At 41.6% G+C, this 17,931-nt stretch overlaps 1 protein-coding gene across 8 annotated transcripts in view; it reads left to right on the top strand.

The window, feature by feature from the left end:
- The first annotated feature begins 4,725 nt into the window (after positions 1 to 4,725).
- The window catches only part of CEP162 (centrosomal protein 162), a 92,295-nt gene continuing 79,089 nt past the window's right edge, over positions 4,726 to 17,931 (top strand). For 7 of the 8 annotated variants that reach the window (XR_007773971.1, XM_050950080.1, XM_050950082.1 and 4 more), the window contains exons 1-3: positions 4,726 to 5,654; positions 8,357 to 8,463; positions 16,083 to 16,221. Coding sequence is in view for 6 of the 8 variants with exons in the window: in XM_050950080.1 (XP_050806037.1) it covers positions 8,404 to 8,463; positions 16,083 to 16,221 (199 nt within the window). In the remaining 2 variants the exon portion in view is untranslated. The remainder of the gene's footprint in view (positions 5,655 to 8,356; positions 8,464 to 16,082; positions 16,222 to 17,931) is intronic. The other variant, XM_050950083.1, reaches the window with a different exon arrangement.

Consider the following 17,931-nt stretch of genomic DNA (forward strand, 5'->3'; position numbering starts at 1 on the left):
CTTGTATAGCTGATTGCTAATGAAATAACTCTCACTTCCAGCACATCCCTCGGCCCACACCACTTCCTGCAGCCCCCATTGGCCTGGAATGGCGAACCGCAGCCAGTGAGAGCTGCAGTCGGCCAAATGTGTGGACACTGAAGATAAACAAACCTTCCCAGCCCGCCAGCAGATTTCCCTGACGGGCCACGTGCCAAAGGTTGCCAATCCCTGCCATATACTGTCCTAGCTTGGCTTGCACATTTCCCATGACTATCAACAGCAGTTGTGCATGTAGATGAAATGCTATAAATGGCCCTACATATGCAACTGCAAATATAACACTCATGTGTAGATAAAGAGCTGTTGCACCTCTCGCAAAGTGAAAGTCTCCTCCACTCCCCTGGGGGTAGGTCTACACTACAGGATTATTCCGATTTTACATAAACCGATTTTGTAAAACAGACTGTATAAAGTCGAGTGCACACGGCCACACGAAGCACAATAATTCGGTGGTGTGCGTCCATGTACCGAGGCTAGCATCCATTTCTGGAGTGTAACTATCCCATAGTTCCCGCAGTCGCCCCCGCCCATTGGAATTCTGGGTTGAGATCCCAATGCATGATGGTGCAAAAACAGTGTCGCGGGTGATTCTGGGTAAATATCGTCACTCATTCCTTCCTCCGTGAAAGCAATGGCAATCATTTTGCGCCCTTTTTCCCTGGATTGCACTGGCAGATGCCATAGCATGGCAACCATGGAGCCCATTTTGCCTTTGTCGCTGTCACCGTATGTGTACTGGATGCCGCTGACAGAGGTGGTACTGCAACGCTACACAGCAGCATTCATTTGCCTTTGCAAGGTAGCAGAGATGGTTACCAGTCGTCCTGTACCGTCTGCTATGCCATTGTAAATTGGTGATGAGATGACAGTTATCAGTCGTTCTGTACCGTCTGCTGCTGTCATGGGTGCTACTGGATGACCTTTGCTGAGGTCGGCCGGGGGTGCAAAGACAACAATGGGAATGACCCCCCAGGTCATTCCCTCCTTTATGTTGTATCTAAAAATAGAGTCAGTCCTGCCTAGAATATGGGGCAAGTGTACTAGAGAAGCAGTGTATCAGAGAACCAGAGAGCACAGCCACTCCAGGTCAGATCTCACAGAAATGATGAGCTGCATGCCATTCTAGGGGGTGTCCCTGCAACAACCCCACCCATTGCCTTCCTCCTCCCCCAACCCTTCTGGGCTACCGTTGCAGGGTCCCCCCATTTGTGTGATGAAGTAATAAAGAATGCAGGAATAAGAAACAATGAGTTTTTAGTGAGATAAAATGAGGGGGAGGCAGCCTCTAGCTGCTATGATAGTCCAGGCATTACAGAATTTTTTCTTTAGGCACGAAAGGGGGGGTGGCTGATGGAGTTCAGCCCCCAGTTGCTATGGTGAGGACAGTTACCAGCTGTTCTGTACCATCTGCCAGGAATAACTGGGAGTCATTCCTATTTTTACGCAGGTGCCCCAGGCTGACCTCACCTGAGGCCAGCCAGGAGCACTCATGGGCTGATGACAAGGACGGCTACCAGTCCTACTGCACTGTACCATCTGCCACTGGGGAAGGGAGGGGAGAGGATGCTGCTGTTCATTGCCCCAGCACCATGTCTACCAGCAGCATGCAGTAGACATACGGTGACATTGAAAAAAGTCAAGAAACAATTTTTTTCCTATTTCTTTCACGGGGGGTGGAGGGGGAGTAAATTGACGAGAAATACCCTGAATCACCCCAGACAATGTGTTTGACCCTACAGGCATTGGGAGCTCAGCCAAGAATGCAAATGCTTTTCAGAGACTGCAGGGACTGTGGGATAGCTGGAGTCCTCAGTACCCCCTTCCTTCCTCCATGAGCGTCCATTTGATTCTTTGGCTTTCCGTTACGCTTGTCACACAGCACTGTGCTGTGGACTCTGTATCATAGCCTAGAGATTTTTTTCAAATGCTTTGGCATTTCGTCTTCTGTAACGGAGCTCTGATAGAACAGATTTGTCTCCTCATACAGATCAGATCCAGTATCTCCTGGAAGATCCATGCTGGAGCTCTTTCTGGATTTGGGACTGCATCGCCACCCGTGCTGATCAGAGCTCCACGCTGGGCAAACAGAAAATGCAATTCAAAAGTTTGCAGGGCTTTTCCTGTCTACCTGGCTAGTGCGTCCGAGTTCAGATTGCTTTCCAGAGCGGTCACAGTGGTGCACAGTGGGATACCGCCCGGAGGCCAATACCATCGATTTGTGGCCACACTAACCCTAATCCGATATGGTAATACCGATTTCAGCGCTACTCCTCTCGTCGGGGAGGAGTACAGAAACCAGTTTAAAGAGCCCTTTATATCGATATAAAGGGCCTCGTTGTGTGGACGGCTGCAGCGTTAAATCGGTTTAACACTGCTAAAATCGGTATAAACGCGTAGTGTAGACCAGGCCTGGGAGTTCAGTGTGAACTGCAGAAGACCATATAGTCCAATATTTGTCTGCTCCCTCTAATTTTAACTACAGTTTATACTTGTATAAAACAATCTGGGATATGTGGCATAATGGGCCTTTTGTTAGCGTAGGCTTTATACCTCAGATTAAATAGGAAATGAGAGAAGTGAGTGATAGTGGTAGAATATTAATTAGTTTCTCACTTCTTGGTATCGGTATTAGTGCTCTTTGAAGAAAACTGCCTTAGAAAATCTTTTTGTTTCAAGAGTTTTCAGCAGAGAGGACCAGAATGCATCTGTGTGAATAATGTCTATTTGTATTCTTAACTGACCTTTGTTATATTTTACCATTTACTATATATTGGTATAAAAATTCCTAAAGCAACATGACTCTCACAACAAACACAATTGACAGCCCTTAGGCTGGACAGCATATGCAAGCACAGACTGCTATTGTTCTGAAGCTATTTGAGAGTCAGTGGTCAAGGAGACAGGGGTCATGAATTTCTCTGCATATTTTAAACATTTGCAGATATGTGCTAAAGTATATTTAAAACAAAGTAACCAAAATTTGAAGCAGAAATGTTGGAAAGGTTTTAGAAAGGGGTTGTTTGTGAATGCAAGAAGGTGTTGCTTGTTCTTGTCACTACTGGCACCAAGAAATGTACTGTCTTTTGCTTTTTGCTAAATATTAGCAGACTAATTCTTCAAGTGATATGTCTCTCATATCCTTGACTAACAGCTCTTTGGTTAGAAGTGGCCATCACGTTAGTCCCAGAAGTCGACTTGAATGGAAGCAATGAGGGTCTCAGCAGAGACCTGAAATGGCAACTGAATGAAATACTGTGCACTAAATTCCATTTTGGCTGAGTATTCCATCCACAGGCTCCAGCACAACTTCTGGAATAAAGGAACAAAAAGAACAGTAAACTTTCTGTACTTAGAAGAACTGCCAGCAATGGAATGAAAAACAAAGCTAAAGTCCTGTATCTCTGTTCCTGCTGCTCAGTTCCAGCCTCCGGCTTCAGGCAGCCTAGATAACAAGATTTGCCAAAGGACCACCAACTCTGTCCCTGATGAAACAAGCAGAGATAGATGGAGCGGCTTTCAGAGGTGACATCAGAGCATCTATGCCAAAACCCATCTATTTACAATTCTTAGATGCCGCTTCTGAACACTGCCTGCTTTTCATTCATTTGCCAATAGTCCTCCTGCAGTGCCTGCCCTCCCTTACACCTATAATTAGCAGCAGGATGTCTCAGACAGTAAGTCTCAGAAAGCCCAAGCAAATCTTCTGTGACCTCAGGCAGCTCCGCTGGTTTCCAGCCATGATCTTTTTGGGTCAGTGTAAGCTCCGTAGAGTTTCAGAGTGAAGTACTACAGTCTTCTTTAACTGAAAAGCGTGGAAGTTGGTAGGCTAGACATCTGAACCTTTTTCATGCATTTTACAAAGGCACTTTAGTATTTGTTTGTTTTTTTAAATCCAATGCTGTCTAAGATAAGAGATAATTGCCAGAAGCCCAGTAGTGCATTTATGAGCTATACTCTAATGATACAAATAGCTAGGTGCATGATGGACATCTTCAACCAAAACCAGATTTCAGTTTATCCCTGAGGACCACATTCACCCCAGCAGTATAGGGAGCACTGCCCTAAGCTGGGGGAATAGATTCCATACTCCCATGAAGGACAGCTGTATAAAACCTGATTATTTTGTCATTATGCAGGACTCAAGTCAGGGACATTATTTCAGAAACATTGGAGGGAGATGGGCAAAGAAGTATCAGCATACAGAACATATGTGATTACATATGCAAAGTTGCGGAGGGGGGAGTGGAGCATGTAGACCTATGAAAAGTCTGGGTCATGGGGCGAGGAACCAAAGTCTAGAGGGGACAACTTCACCCCAGGGTCAGGTTTCACACCCACTGAATAAAAGAAGCAGTAACAGTCACTTAAGCATACCAAACTGCTTTATTTTCAAAAGATTTTAAATCAGCACTTTGCTAACAGATTCAAGTTATATTATGTAAAAGAAGCAGAGTCCTGTGGCACCTTATAGACTAACAGACTTTGGGAGCATGAGCTTTCGTGGGTGAATACCCACTTTGTCGGATGTTATATTATCGCTCAGTTATAACAATTGTATACTCTTGTTAAAGGTGCAGTTTTAGCAGCAAAGCAAAGGAAAAAGCCCATTTTCTGTTTTTATATAGTCAGCTTTTCGTAAGGAAAAGTTTGTAAAACACGCTAGCTAGTACATGCTAGAAAAAAATAACCCGGTGTAACGATCTGAAACGGGATAAGTAAATTAAATGCTGCACCGCTGACGGCTCGCTAACGTTTCAACGTCGTGGCTGTTCTGTTTGTTTGGCTGTTGTGGGGGGTGGTTTTGTGACTGATATGTCACTACTCATCGGGGGGCTGGGGGGGCGCACGCTGCTGTGGGTGCGGTAACCCCGCTGCGCCGGCGGGACGCCAGCTGACGGATCAGCCAGCGAACACCTGTAGCGCAAGCGGCTCCGATGAGCTCCGAGGCCGGGCCGCGCGCCGCCGCAGTCCCTGCGTTACCCTCCCGCCCCGACGGCAGATCGCTGTAGCCGGGGAGCCCTGGCGTCCGGCGCGGCAGTTGATGGGGGAGGGAGCGGGGCAGGTCCGCACGGCCCATGGCTGTGATCCCCGCTCCCTTCTACTCTCTGAGGGGCGGCTCCGCCCGCCGCCGCGCTCCTCCCTGTGGCCCGCATGGTTCCCCCTCCCTGCGGCAGGGGGCGCTGTTCCCCTTTCCCCCTCGCTCAATCCCTCCACTCCGCCCGCGGGTGTCGGCACACACAGGTCACATGACGCCCTCACGGGAGAGGGGGACTGGATCACGTGGCCCCCTAAACTCGCGGGAGCCCCCTCGTTCAGACCGGTTAGCGAAGCACGGGGAGGCGAGAGGCGCCGATGCCCCCACTGGGCGGCAGGACAGCGGCGAGTTTGCCTCCATAGGAATGGCAGCTGCGGGACTGGCTTCCTCACGTGATCCTCAACGGGTCCGAGGAAGACGTCACGTGACTACTGCCGCTGAGCCTGGCCGTTGGGCGCGGGAGCTACGGTGGCCGAGCTGAGCGAGGTCTGTTACCTAGGTAACCTAGTTCCGGCGCCTGAGACAAACCTGCCGGTTTTTCAAGGGAAGCTGCCGCCGGCGGTTCGGCCCGGCATAGGTAGGTGGCCGGCCGGAGGCAGCGCCCTCTGGACGCCCAGCAACAGCGCTCCAGGTGCTACTGATAAACTTGTCCGCGCGGCGCTTGCGGGAGCCCGAGGCCGCTCCGCTGTGCACCTGCCCTGGGAAGCCGGGAGACCTGCTGCCTGAAACGCCGCTGCCCTGCCCCGGCCCAGGGGAGAGAGGCGCCCACCTGCCCAGGGGAGCATGCGACTAAGCTACCCCACCTTTCCTGATGCTGTGGGCCTAGGCCTCCATTCACTGGGAGACTGGGGGTTTCTTCTGCTGAGCTCTTGGGCCCTGTTGGAATGTGTATAAAGGCTGTAGCTCGACCCACCGTGCTGGGTTGGAACCTTTTAAAAAACGAAATAAATAGGCACGGGCAGATGTAGACTAAAAGGACACTGCCCTCTTTCTCCCCCCCCCCCCCCCCCACCCAGCATAAGACTAAATTTCATGCTTTTGAAAAGCGACCTCCCCACTTGTGCCGTCTGTTAAGAGCCCTCCTGATCACTTGAAACTGAATAGATTTTAAACATCCCATTCACCAGTTACCATTGCTGTTGTTTACTTCCTGTGGTTTATTCCGCTGAGGCATTGGAAATAGACTGTGCAGTTCATGGCTTTCAAATGTTAGTTCACTGATGTTGAGTTTGGATTTCAGGAATGTGTGAATTCAAACACAAAACAGTATGAAGTACAAGTTATGCAAATGTTTCTATTAGGTCTTATAAAAATATAACAACAGGTTCTATCTGTTTGAAGATTTTGACTCCTTTGGTGATATTTTTGGATTAATAGTAAAATAAACATGTGCCAAGTACATTCCCAAGGCAGTGAAATAAAAAAAACAAAAACAAAAAAAGTTCTGCTTTGAGCAGGGGATTGGACTAGACAATCTCCTGAGGTCTCTTTGAACCCTGATAATCTATGATTCTGTGATCACAGCTTCAAATCCCAGCAGGGCTAAGTCAGTTTTCCATCATTCCTGGGAAGATAAACTTGAGTTCTGCGTACTCTTTGTGTGTCTTTAATATGAGATATTAGAAATATTATGGCATTTGCCACGAGATAAAGGCTTTTAACAATCCCCTAGCCAAAGTTTCCCCTTCCTGCAATGATGCAATGTACTGCCAGGCAACCACCCTCCTCCATTCCAGAAACGGCTTCATTTTGTGATTTTGTGTGTGTATGTATTGTTTGCAAAGCACTTTGAGATCCTTCTACGTTAAAGTCATAAATATAAGGTTATTACTTATTAAGGGTGAAATTTGCCTAAAGTCTTTTAAGGAAGTGGGGGATTGGTTTTAGTTAATTGGCATTACATGTGGGCAAATGGATGTCAACTGAATTTAAAAAAAACTTTTTGAAAAATCAAACATCAGATGAAATTGTATAAGATGCAATGTAAATATTTATAAGAAGTGTGTGTGTATATATGTAATGCGCAGGAAACCATGGTAAAATGTAAGATGATCAGGACTCATTATTTATTTGCAAGCTTGCTAAGAAAAATTCTCCACTTGCTTAAGCAGTTGGCATAGGTAGTAACATTAAAATGTCACAGCTCACAAGACTCTTTGTTGTAAAAATATAAAATCATACTGGATTATGTGTGTCATGAGAGGTAACATTCTTAATCCTTTTACTGTGTTTTTTTAAGACTCTTTCCAAGTGCTTACATAAGGGTATCTTATTTAATTCAAAGACGGCATTCTTTGCAGTAATTTTCTTTAGTACTGCCAAAGTGTTGGGTAGTCTTTGGATGAAGTAAGAGTTAAAGCAGGAAACAGTTATCAGAACTTGCCTGTCAAAATCAGTTTACTAGTTAGGTAAGAGTTCTATGTTCTGAAAAGGATCTGTACTTGAAAAAGTTCATATTTAATAGTAAAACCTTATCTGAAAATCCTTAATCTTTGAATTTATTATATCACTTCTCACTCTGAAGGATCCCAGAGTACTTCAAAACTATATATGGCACCACTATAAAACAGCCACTTTGAGTCTGCAGTGTGATATCTAAAAGCTGCATAATGTTGAGAGGCTGGGGAATATTTGCTTTCAAAAACCAATACAAATCCTCCATTCACAAAAAGCACTATTAACTTTTCAGTGTGAATGCAGAACAGACAGAATTTCTGTCTTTAAGAGCTAACCTGAAAGACTTCCACTGATTACATTATTTATTTGTTATGCTCTAGCAGTGTGGTCAGTGCTGGACACACTAACAAGAAAGTCTCCTGCCTCAGAGCATTCACAATTTTGGCAAACAAACATAGACAGCAATTAAAATACATGAAACACTGTGCAAGTGTACATGGTATAGATGCAAACTGATGTTTATGATGTTTTTCTCCCCTTTTGTTATAAATGAAACATTCCCTTCCTGGTAACATTGGTGGAAGAGCTACATTTTGAAGAGGAATATGAAGGATGAGAAAATGTTCGTATTTATTAACCTCACAAGGTTTAAGGGCTAAATCAGTCCTGCTGGTATTTAAGTCTGTGGTTCTAGGCAATCCAGATGTGGTGCTTGGACCTTCATTTGCAGTAAATACAGTATTTAGGAGAAATGTGGTATAGTTTAGTCTTGGTAGACAACTTTTAATGTTTCCTGCATGAAAAACTAGTAGGAAATCACCAAGCTGTTTTGTGATTTCAAAAGCACTGCCTCATTAACTGCATTTTTATTTTTAATTTTAGTATTTAGTAATTGAACTGTTTTGGAAATTAAGTTGGAGCTGCTGACTATGGCTCATCGGTTTTCAAAAGAAGAACTAGATGAACAGTTTGAACAGTTTCTGAAGGAGGTATGTTTACATTTTTACATTTTACTATGAACTTGATTACATATCTTTTTTACTCCATTAAAATGTGTGGTGGAGCAGGAGAGACATGACACAGCTATATTATATTAAATAATTCTCTCAAGTAGTGATTGCACAAAGACTTACAGACCTGCTTAACTTCAAACATGCAAGTAGTGCCAGTGATGTCGATGGGATGTTTTTGTGCTTAACTTTAAGCCTGTGTGCATGTGTTTGGTGGATTGGGTCCTTAGAAAGCTCAATTGCTACATGATTTTATGATATAATTAATTGTGATGACATTCAAGGTATTAAATTTGAGAGCCACACTCAGCACTAGTAGCAGATGTTTAAAATTGATCTACTTGATTTAAAATACATGGAATGAGACCAATAGCAACTTTTCCGTATGCATATAAAATTGCAATTTGCATTTAAAACTACTTTCATCTGGTATTTTTCCTATATTATTTTTAAATATATAATTTCACTTAAAAACTGCTCTAAATTCTAATAAAATTATTGCTATAAAATAAACCTAACAAAAGGGAAGCCAACTATAGTGGTTTGAAAGCTTTAGGCTGAAGGGTTTTATCACTGCTGATTCCCAGTGTTTAGCGAAGAGTCACATCTAGCCAAAAGTGTCCAAATTTTCCAGACTCCTGGTTCTGACAAATCAAAACACCATAAATCTCCAGCTCTGCATTTCTTTTACTGGCGCTATATTATGTAGTCTGTTACTTTCCCAGCATATGAATTAGAACAAATTGTCTTAGGGTCAGTCCAGATAAGATGGAAATGGTGCTTGTTAGTAGTGGGGAAACATCTGGAGGATTTGGCAGGGGTTGTATGCTCTGTTTGTTGAGGTATGCCTGTCTATTGTCAAAGCAATTCATAATTTCTCAGTATTTTACTAGATCCATCATTGCTTCTGGTTAGCAGCTCTGAGCGTTCTTTGGCTAGCCAAGCAATTGTGATCTCTTCTTTCTGATGCAGACCTTGCTACAGTTTCCATTCATTTTTCTCTTCTACTTCACTACTATTGTATGTGTTGAGCACTCTTGAAGGACACTTGGAAGCTTTGACTAATGGAAAATGTTTTTTCCTGCCTTTTAAGCAGGGAAGACTCTGAGCTCATTTTGCTATTGCTCTCCAGTGTCTTCCAGCTTGTTTCTGAGTATAGTTCAATCTTTTGTTTACCCTAATTAAGGCCTCAAATGGTCTGGATGTTGCTACCTTAGAGATTGTCCACATTTTTCCCTATTGCCTGTTTTGGTAATTGAGATCTACTGGGGTGCAATTAGGGTTGATCTCGTAGGCTCTGGTGGCTGGATTCAGGGCTTATGACTTTGGAACTCCTTCTGTGGTTTATTGACATTTTAGTGTGTACATAAGAGCATGATGTGAGCCACACTTACTTAATCGGGCCCTTTTCTGACTAGGGATGCAGCGATGGTGCATGGGGCCTATGTGATGTAAGACAGTGGACACCAAGTAAAATGATACATGAATGTTTAAAATATTAACATATTATGTAAGTAATTAAACTACATGGCAGAGTTGTGCTAGTCAGGAGGCTCCTTCTTCTTGGTAGCTCTGAAGCTTTTGGTTTTCAGAGGCTGGTTTCTATCCCTGCCTGGAGTATGCAGCTAGGGGGAATCCCTACAGCCCTAGGGATTGAACAGCATTGTATAGAGAGATTGGGAAACCAAAATGGCATTTTTGAACTTAAGGTACTCCGTCAGCTTTAAAGGCCAAATTCTGCTGTTTCTGACAACAGTGTGAATAAATAGTTACTACACTGATGTTTTTAGTGGTGTTCTGTTACGGAAATGGTGAGAGAAAAAACAAACATTCTGAGATATATTAGCAGGAGTATTGTAAGCAAGACACGAGAAATAGTTCTTCCACTCTACTCCATGTTATTTGCGCCTCAATTTGGAGTATTGTGTCTAGTTCTGGGCACTACATTTCAGGAAAGATGTGGACAAATTGAAGAAAGAGCAACAAAAATTGTTAAAGGTCTGGAAAACGTGAGCTGTGAGGGAAGATTGAAAATAGTTGGATTTAGTCTGGAGAAGAGAAGACTCTGATAAGTTTTTTCAAGCACATAAAAATTGTTACAAGGAGGGGTGAGAAAAATTATTCTCCTTAACCTCTGAGGATAGGACAAGACTCAGTGGGCTTAAATTGCAGCAAGAGCAGTTTAAGTTGGCCATTAGAAAAAACTTTCTGTCAGAGTGGTTAAGCATTGGAATAAATTGTCTAAGGAAGTTGTGGAATCTCCATCATTAAAGATCTTTAAAATCAGGTTAGACAAACACATGTCAGGGATGGTCTGGATAATACTTAGCCTTGCCTTGAGTGCCTTCCAGTTCTACAATTCTATGATTCTGTGTTTTACTGAAGAAGTACGGTGTTTTGGTGTTGCCTTTGCAGAAGCTGATAGTTGTGGCTGGAGTTAAAGCTGTCTGTTTTGTTGGGAGGCAGAGGCATATATGCTCGGTGAAAGAATGTGAAGAAGGCAAAATCATAATTGCCAGGGTTGTGTGAGCACTAAATTCGTGATTTCCTGTCTTTTTTTATTATGGTGTTGCATGCTCTTGAGCAGCTTTAACTGGCTATCAGGGAAGTCTTTTGGGGAGATTTTTCAAAATTTTAAAGAAATTGTAGTTATTCAAATAGATTGCTACCAGTGGTTATATATGTATTCTCTTGCATATATTGTCACTTCCCCCATACAGTCCAGTTCCTCGGCACAGTTGTATTCATTCTCCATGTCCTACTGTAAAAACTTGTGTTCACTGCCATAGCCTCCTATAAACAGGCTAGGTTGCCCCATACACCTCTGCTTCCAAGTCCTACCTCCTTCCATGCCCCACAGAGTTTTCCTCTTCAGTGTGCTTCCCTCATCCGCCCCATGCCTAGTTCCTGTCAAGCCTCTCCCTGCACATTGAGAAAACTGACTTGGGCTATATCAGTGATCCTTACTGAGATTTCTGTGTGTCACACAATATGGAGAGTGTTCCCATGCTCAGCACTCCAGTTGCTTTGCTTCAGGCTTCATGACAACTGCAAGCGGAGCTCTGAAGAGCCATAGCCTGATTTTTTTGCTGCTCTGCAGTGATAATCAGGCAGCTGAAAAAAGAGATTGATTCAGAAAGGGAGGTTTATTCACTTAATTGGAGAACCTGCAGAGTAATGTTTGAAAGACTAATACTACATGTTGAGGGAATCTTGATCCTTTTAGAAGATTGTATGTATAAAATGATGTGTGTAATACAAGCGTGTGCTAAGAAAAATAATTTAAAAAAAACTAATGTAAAATTTTCAAGAAAACAATACTTTGATGGGAAAGAGTCCTGTGGCACCTTATGGACTAACGGATGTATTGGAGCATGAGCTTTCGTGTGCGCATCCGACGAAGTGGGTATTCACCCACGAAAGCTCATGTTCCAGTACGTCTGTTAGTCTATAAGGTGCCACAGGACTCTCTGCTGCTTTTACAGATCCAGACTAACACGGCTACCCCTCTGATACTTAATACTTTGATGTTTATCATTAAATGACTGGAACACTCTTACTCTGTGAAGTGTTAAATGCCAAGGATCTGATCCTGCAGGCACTTCTGCATTTGCTTAATTTTACTGCTGTGTGTAGTGTCATTGACAACGGACTGCTTCATAGTAGTAAGTTAAGCAAGTGCTTAAATGATTACAGAATTGGTGTCCAAATTCCTAAAGAATTGGTCTGACTTTATGCATGTTTTTTAAATTAATCTTTTTTTAGCTGTCTGCTAACTATTAATAAGTACCATTATCGTTTAGTGGGAAATAAAATAATTGATTCTGCTTGACGACTCTACCTTCTCAGTATTTTTGAGGGGCAACATTAAGTTTATTTAGCTATCCAAACTAGTATTGAGAATTCACTGTTGAGGAAAAAAAGGTTGTGAGGGTTTTTTTTGTCGTCTCTGTTTTTCTTTTTTAAAAATAAGCATTTTCAGTAAGTCTTAGTGATCAGACAAATGCCATTATTGGGGAAAATATGTAGTGATTTTTGTGTAAGAGTTTGCTATCCCAGGTGTTACTTTACTATTTGCAGTTGACAAGATGGCTGGACATAGACAATTTCCAGATTTGAATCACAACATCTGGGGGTTTCAGTTTCTTCAGTTATGATACTCCAAGGAGTATCATCATCATGCATATCCTGCTTGCTGAGTAAAGGATACAGTTAGTCATAAAAGAAACAGCAAGTGATAGCAGAACTTGCATCAAGCACCTGTCGATCTCTCCCAGCTAGAGAGAGCCACTCATTCCTTGTAAGACAGTGGTACTATAATACCTGTGTTATGACTAGAATAAGGAAATTATTTTGAAAAAAATGTGTTTTATTCTGTCCTGTTGAGCAATTCAGCCAAAAGAGTTTACAGTATGTGCTGTCATTTTTTAGCTTTATAATTTACAAGTTTTTATTAAATTACTTAGTATTCATATTGCAGGGCTTTCAGTGTTTAAAGATTCTTTCTCTGAGGCTATTGAAAATATGATAGACTTTTATTCTTGTAAAACTTAATTTTTAAAAAATTGTACAGAAACAATGGTAGGTTTTGGAGATGTTGGTTAGAGTACCGTAATATTATTATCTTTGTGGAACTGTTCCATTTGTTAGCATTTGCTAAAGGATTGTTCCTTTTTGGACCATTCACATTTGATTTCTGGATATTCTCAGCTCATTTAGATCTTAATATATGGGTGGCCCTTGCAGTAATTATAATAATGCTAACTGCCTCTTGGCTTCATACTTATTAAATACACAAAACTTGGCTGATTCCAGTATCAAGACTCCACTGATAAAATGACCAGAAGTCCAGAAATATAACTATAAAAATTAAGATTTCTATAATGGTATTAATTTACCCATGTGACACATCCTGGTATATTTAACAATGTAAGCAATAATATGCAGGGTTAACCTACACAGTTAGGAGAGAAAAATAGGAATAGTATATACAGTAGTGTCCGCCATAGCTGCGGGAACCCCTGCCTCTTGCATTTCTGGTCTTTGCTGACTCTTACAACTGTATAAACTTAACATTGCTGTAACTTTTTTTTTTTTTTTTTTGCATTTATCTTAAGTTTGTTTAATGAATTTTTAAAAAAATATTATTGGCTTAGCTCATCATGTGAAACTATGGAGTAGCACATAAAATCCACCCTGCACTGAATCAACTGATTGGAAGTGTATTGTAGAACTACTTGAGGGTGGCAGTGATAAGAGAAATTCATGCAAATGAGTTTCTGGTGGGGATAGGGATATGTGAGGCTTATTCCTGCCATTCTTTCTTCCCCCACTCAGCATCTGAAAAGTTCACTGTGACCTTGTTTCTGCCATAACTCCCCCAGAGCTGTCCTGGGAGTCGGAGAAAAGGAACAGAAGTTGGCTCTGTGGGAATGGGTCAGGTCTACTTGTGACCTAGTAGACTGGCTGTGGATCTTTCCTCTCCACGCTTCTTCCCAGTTATCTCAGTTAGTCGGAGTTTAAAACTTTGCTCCAGTGGTCTGATTGGCTCTGAGTTGGACCTACCAGTCCGAATCCCTATGGCTAACTGTTAGTTGTGCATTGACACCAACTTGATAGTCAGGGAGGAACTGCTCAGGCATACTGTCTACCTGATTTAATTCCCAAGAGCATGGAAAGCACAGAGTGGAGTTCTGAATTCTGCCCACTATCAGAGAGGTGAAGAAGGCTTCAGTGGTTATTTCAGAGGGTAAGGGCTGGGGAGTGACTTACCTTTGGAACTTTAACAGTGCTGCTCAGGGTACAAAGTCAGGCCAAACTATACATCATCTTCTGTGGTCTGGAGGGACATGATCAAGATTTGGCCCAAGTTTTTTATTTAAATAATTACTGTGCATAGATTCTTACACTGTCACAAAAATAAAATAAAAATCTGATTACATTATTAAATTGAAAATGTATGCTGCTGATCAGATAATTTTTGCAGAACCAACTGTCATCAATTAAACATCAGTGGTAGAAATATAGTACACGGTATTACTCCATATCCTAGTGCAGTTATTGTTCTCTTGTACAACTTTATGAATATGAAAAGCCAAAAAGGATGGACTGTGTGGAATCAAGGGAGGCTCCTGGACAACTCTACCAAAAGATCATGGATTAATTTTTAGTTATGTTGAAAACACAATGGAAATGTTCCATTATGCCCTTTTTATAATAGTCTGAGCCTCAATTAAAAATATAATCTAAATCCAGAAAAAAATTAAAAGTAACTAAATTTGTCAGTACCCAGAGGAGAGTAAGGTTATAAGTAACAGCCATCATGGATTTGTCAAATTAAATCATGCCAAAGCAACCTAATTTCCTTCTTTGACAAAGTTACTGGCCTAGTGAATAGAGAGGAGGCTATAGACATGATATATCTTGATTTTTAATAAGGCTTTTGACACAGTCCCACATGACATTCTCATTAAGGAAACTGTGAAAATATGGTCTAGATGAAATTACTATAAGGTGGGTGCACAACTGGTTGAAAGACTGTATTCAGATTAGTTATCAATGACTTGCTGTCAAACTGGGAGGGACCGGGCATGTATTTAGTGGGGCCTGGCAGGGGTCTGTCCAGGGTCCAGTACTATTCAGTATTTTCATGAATGACTTGGATAATGGAATGGAGAGTGTGCTCATAAAATTGCTTATGACTCCAAGCTGGGAGTGGGGGTTTCTAGCACTTTGGAGGACAGGATTAGAATTCAAAATCACCTTGACAAACTGAAGAATTGGTCTGAATTCAACAAAATGGAATTAAATAAAGGGAAGTGCAAAGAACTCCACTTAGGAAGAAAAAAAAATCAAATGCACAGCTACAAAATGGGGAATCATTGGCTAGGTGACAATACTACTGAAAAGCATCTGCGGGTTATAGTGGATCAAAATTGAATGAGTCAACAGTGTGATACAGTTGTGGAAAGGGCTAATATCATTCTGGGGTGTATTATTGGGAGTGTTGTGTGTAAAACACCGGAGGTAATTGTCCTACTCTACTCTCTGAATCGTGAGACCTCAGCTGCAATACTGTGTCCAGTTTTGGGTACCACACTTTAAAGAAGATGTGGAGAAATGGGAGAGAATTCAGAGGATAACATAAAAAATGATAAAAGGTTTAGAAAACCTGTGACCTATAAGGAGAGGTTAAAAAAAAAACTGGGTATGTTGTCTTGAGAAAAGAAGACTACTGATCTGATAGCCCTTAACATATTTGAAGACTGTTGTTTTATAGAGGACAGTGATAAATTGTTCTCTGTATCCATTGAAGGTAGGACAAGAAGTAATGGGTTTAATCTATAGCAAGGGAGATTAGGTTAGAAAGTTTTTCCTCATACCCATGATGATGATTAAACTAACCTATCCCCATCATTGGAGGTTTTTAAGACAGACACCTGTTAGGGGGATGGTCTAGGTACACAGGGTCCTGCCTCACCACAAGGAGATAGACTAGATGATATTCCAAGGTCCAATCTAGTCATACATTTCTGTGATTTTAAATCACATCAAAATGTACACAGAACTATTTTTAATTCTGTATACTTCTGATTCAGTCTCTTTCAGATGATTCATTTGAAAATTCAAAGACAAAATCCACCATTCTTGAGACACTGGGACAGCCCAGGAGAAAGGAATTGAAGAAGAAAGATCCTGTGCCATGGTGGATATCCAAGGATGATTCTGATGATGGCGGTAAATACTGTGCATTTCTGTATAAGTTCAGTTCTTTTTGCCACAGTGTGTCAGTCAAGATCTTTCTTTTTTTCATAATTGTTTTGCATCCTGAGGAAAGTTGGTAATGTGAGTGTAGTTCAGAACTGTTTACAATTTTTGTAGCACACTAACAAGTAATGTTTGCAGAATACAAAATGAAATGAAGATTTGAATAAAAAAAGTTTAATGAATTCATTGGAAAGAAAATTCAAGATAGTAAGCTATATGTATTATACTGTGTTTACTTTTATGGTTAGCTTGAAGTTAATAAAATATTGAGATACCCTTATATCAGATGAATAAATTCTGAATCACAAAAAGATAATTTATTAGAAAATGTAGTGTACAAATAGTAAAAGGAGTCACAATATCATTAGTAATGCATAATTTCTTTCTTACTCAATACCTGTAGATCTCCATTTTTAAAAAATGGAGAGAGGAAAAAGCTTCAATAATTTTGAAACGATAAGAGATCTGTATTCATCATAATTATACTTGCAGCTATTCATATGGTGGGGTGGGGAAAGTGCAGGAAAAAATCCACAACAAATGCAAAAACATGCTACCATTCTCCCATCCTCAATGAGGTGGAGGTTTTTCACAGACCTGTAGTGTATTGGTAAAACCTATGGATTTGGCAGGTCTCGTGATCTCTCCTGCAGTAACTACCCAGATCACATCCTCCTACAAGAAAATATATATTGGTTGCAAACCTCCACCTCACCTTTCTGACTCAGTCTGGTTCCCCAGTAACTAACTAACTATCTAGGGAGCCAGCTTTCACAGAGTGATTGCCACTCACTTTCGCACAGTGAATGGTGGCTCTTAGTCTCATAATCCATTGCAGCAGTATAAGGGTGAGCTCAGCAAAAAGTTCCAAAAGTGCTATGCTGCTGGTCATCTCCGGCTTTAAGAATGACTGTCGCATTGATGGGGATCATAGTCCAGATCCAACTACTACATATTCACTTAATCCACAAATACAACTTGCAGACCTGAACTCAGCAAGTATCTGGCAGCTGTCTGATGAGTTCTACAAGTTGCTCATCTTGGTCTCTGGCTTTTCACAGTTTCTGCTGGAAAACTCCTATCTCAGATGTTTCTCAATAGCTTTTCAAAAGCTCCAAGAAAGAACTTTCTTGCTGAGCAATGAGTGCAAGCTGAGCATTCCACTTGGGAAATCTTTTTGCGAAAATAGCTTTGAAAGGGTGTTAGCTGATAATTTCTCAAGGGATTATGAAAGTTTGAGCTCGTCTCTTACAATTCCTTTTGGTGTCCTTGAGGTAACCCACAAAACCTTTTGACATTTTTCTGAAGCCACTACTGGGAGCTGCCTGGGGAACTGTGGGATAGGTACTTGGATAACAGTGCAACCAAATGATGTTGAACAGCACAAGTCAGCAGTTAGTATGTACGTACTGAGCCATTTCTGCTTAAACCAATTCCATCACACTGGTTCAGCTAAGAACAGTTCAGTTGTCTAGAGTAGATGCAATTATAAAGCCCAGGTTGCAGGGCAGGCAGGAAAAAAAATCTTTATAAACCAAGCAGATTTGATCTGCAATGCATTGAGATACAATAAACCTAGAGCCCTACCAAACAATTTTAGGGTCACTTTTAAGAGTAAATCTTTGCTTAAAAGCTGGAAAATAGTAGGTAATCTAGACCAATATTGCCAGTACAGAATCT

Source organism: Gopherus flavomarginatus, chromosome 4 (assembly GCF_025201925.1).
Source record: "Gopherus flavomarginatus isolate rGopFla2 chromosome 4, rGopFla2.mat.asm, whole genome shotgun sequence".
NCBI lineage: Eukaryota > Metazoa > Chordata > Testudines > Testudinidae > Gopherus > Gopherus flavomarginatus.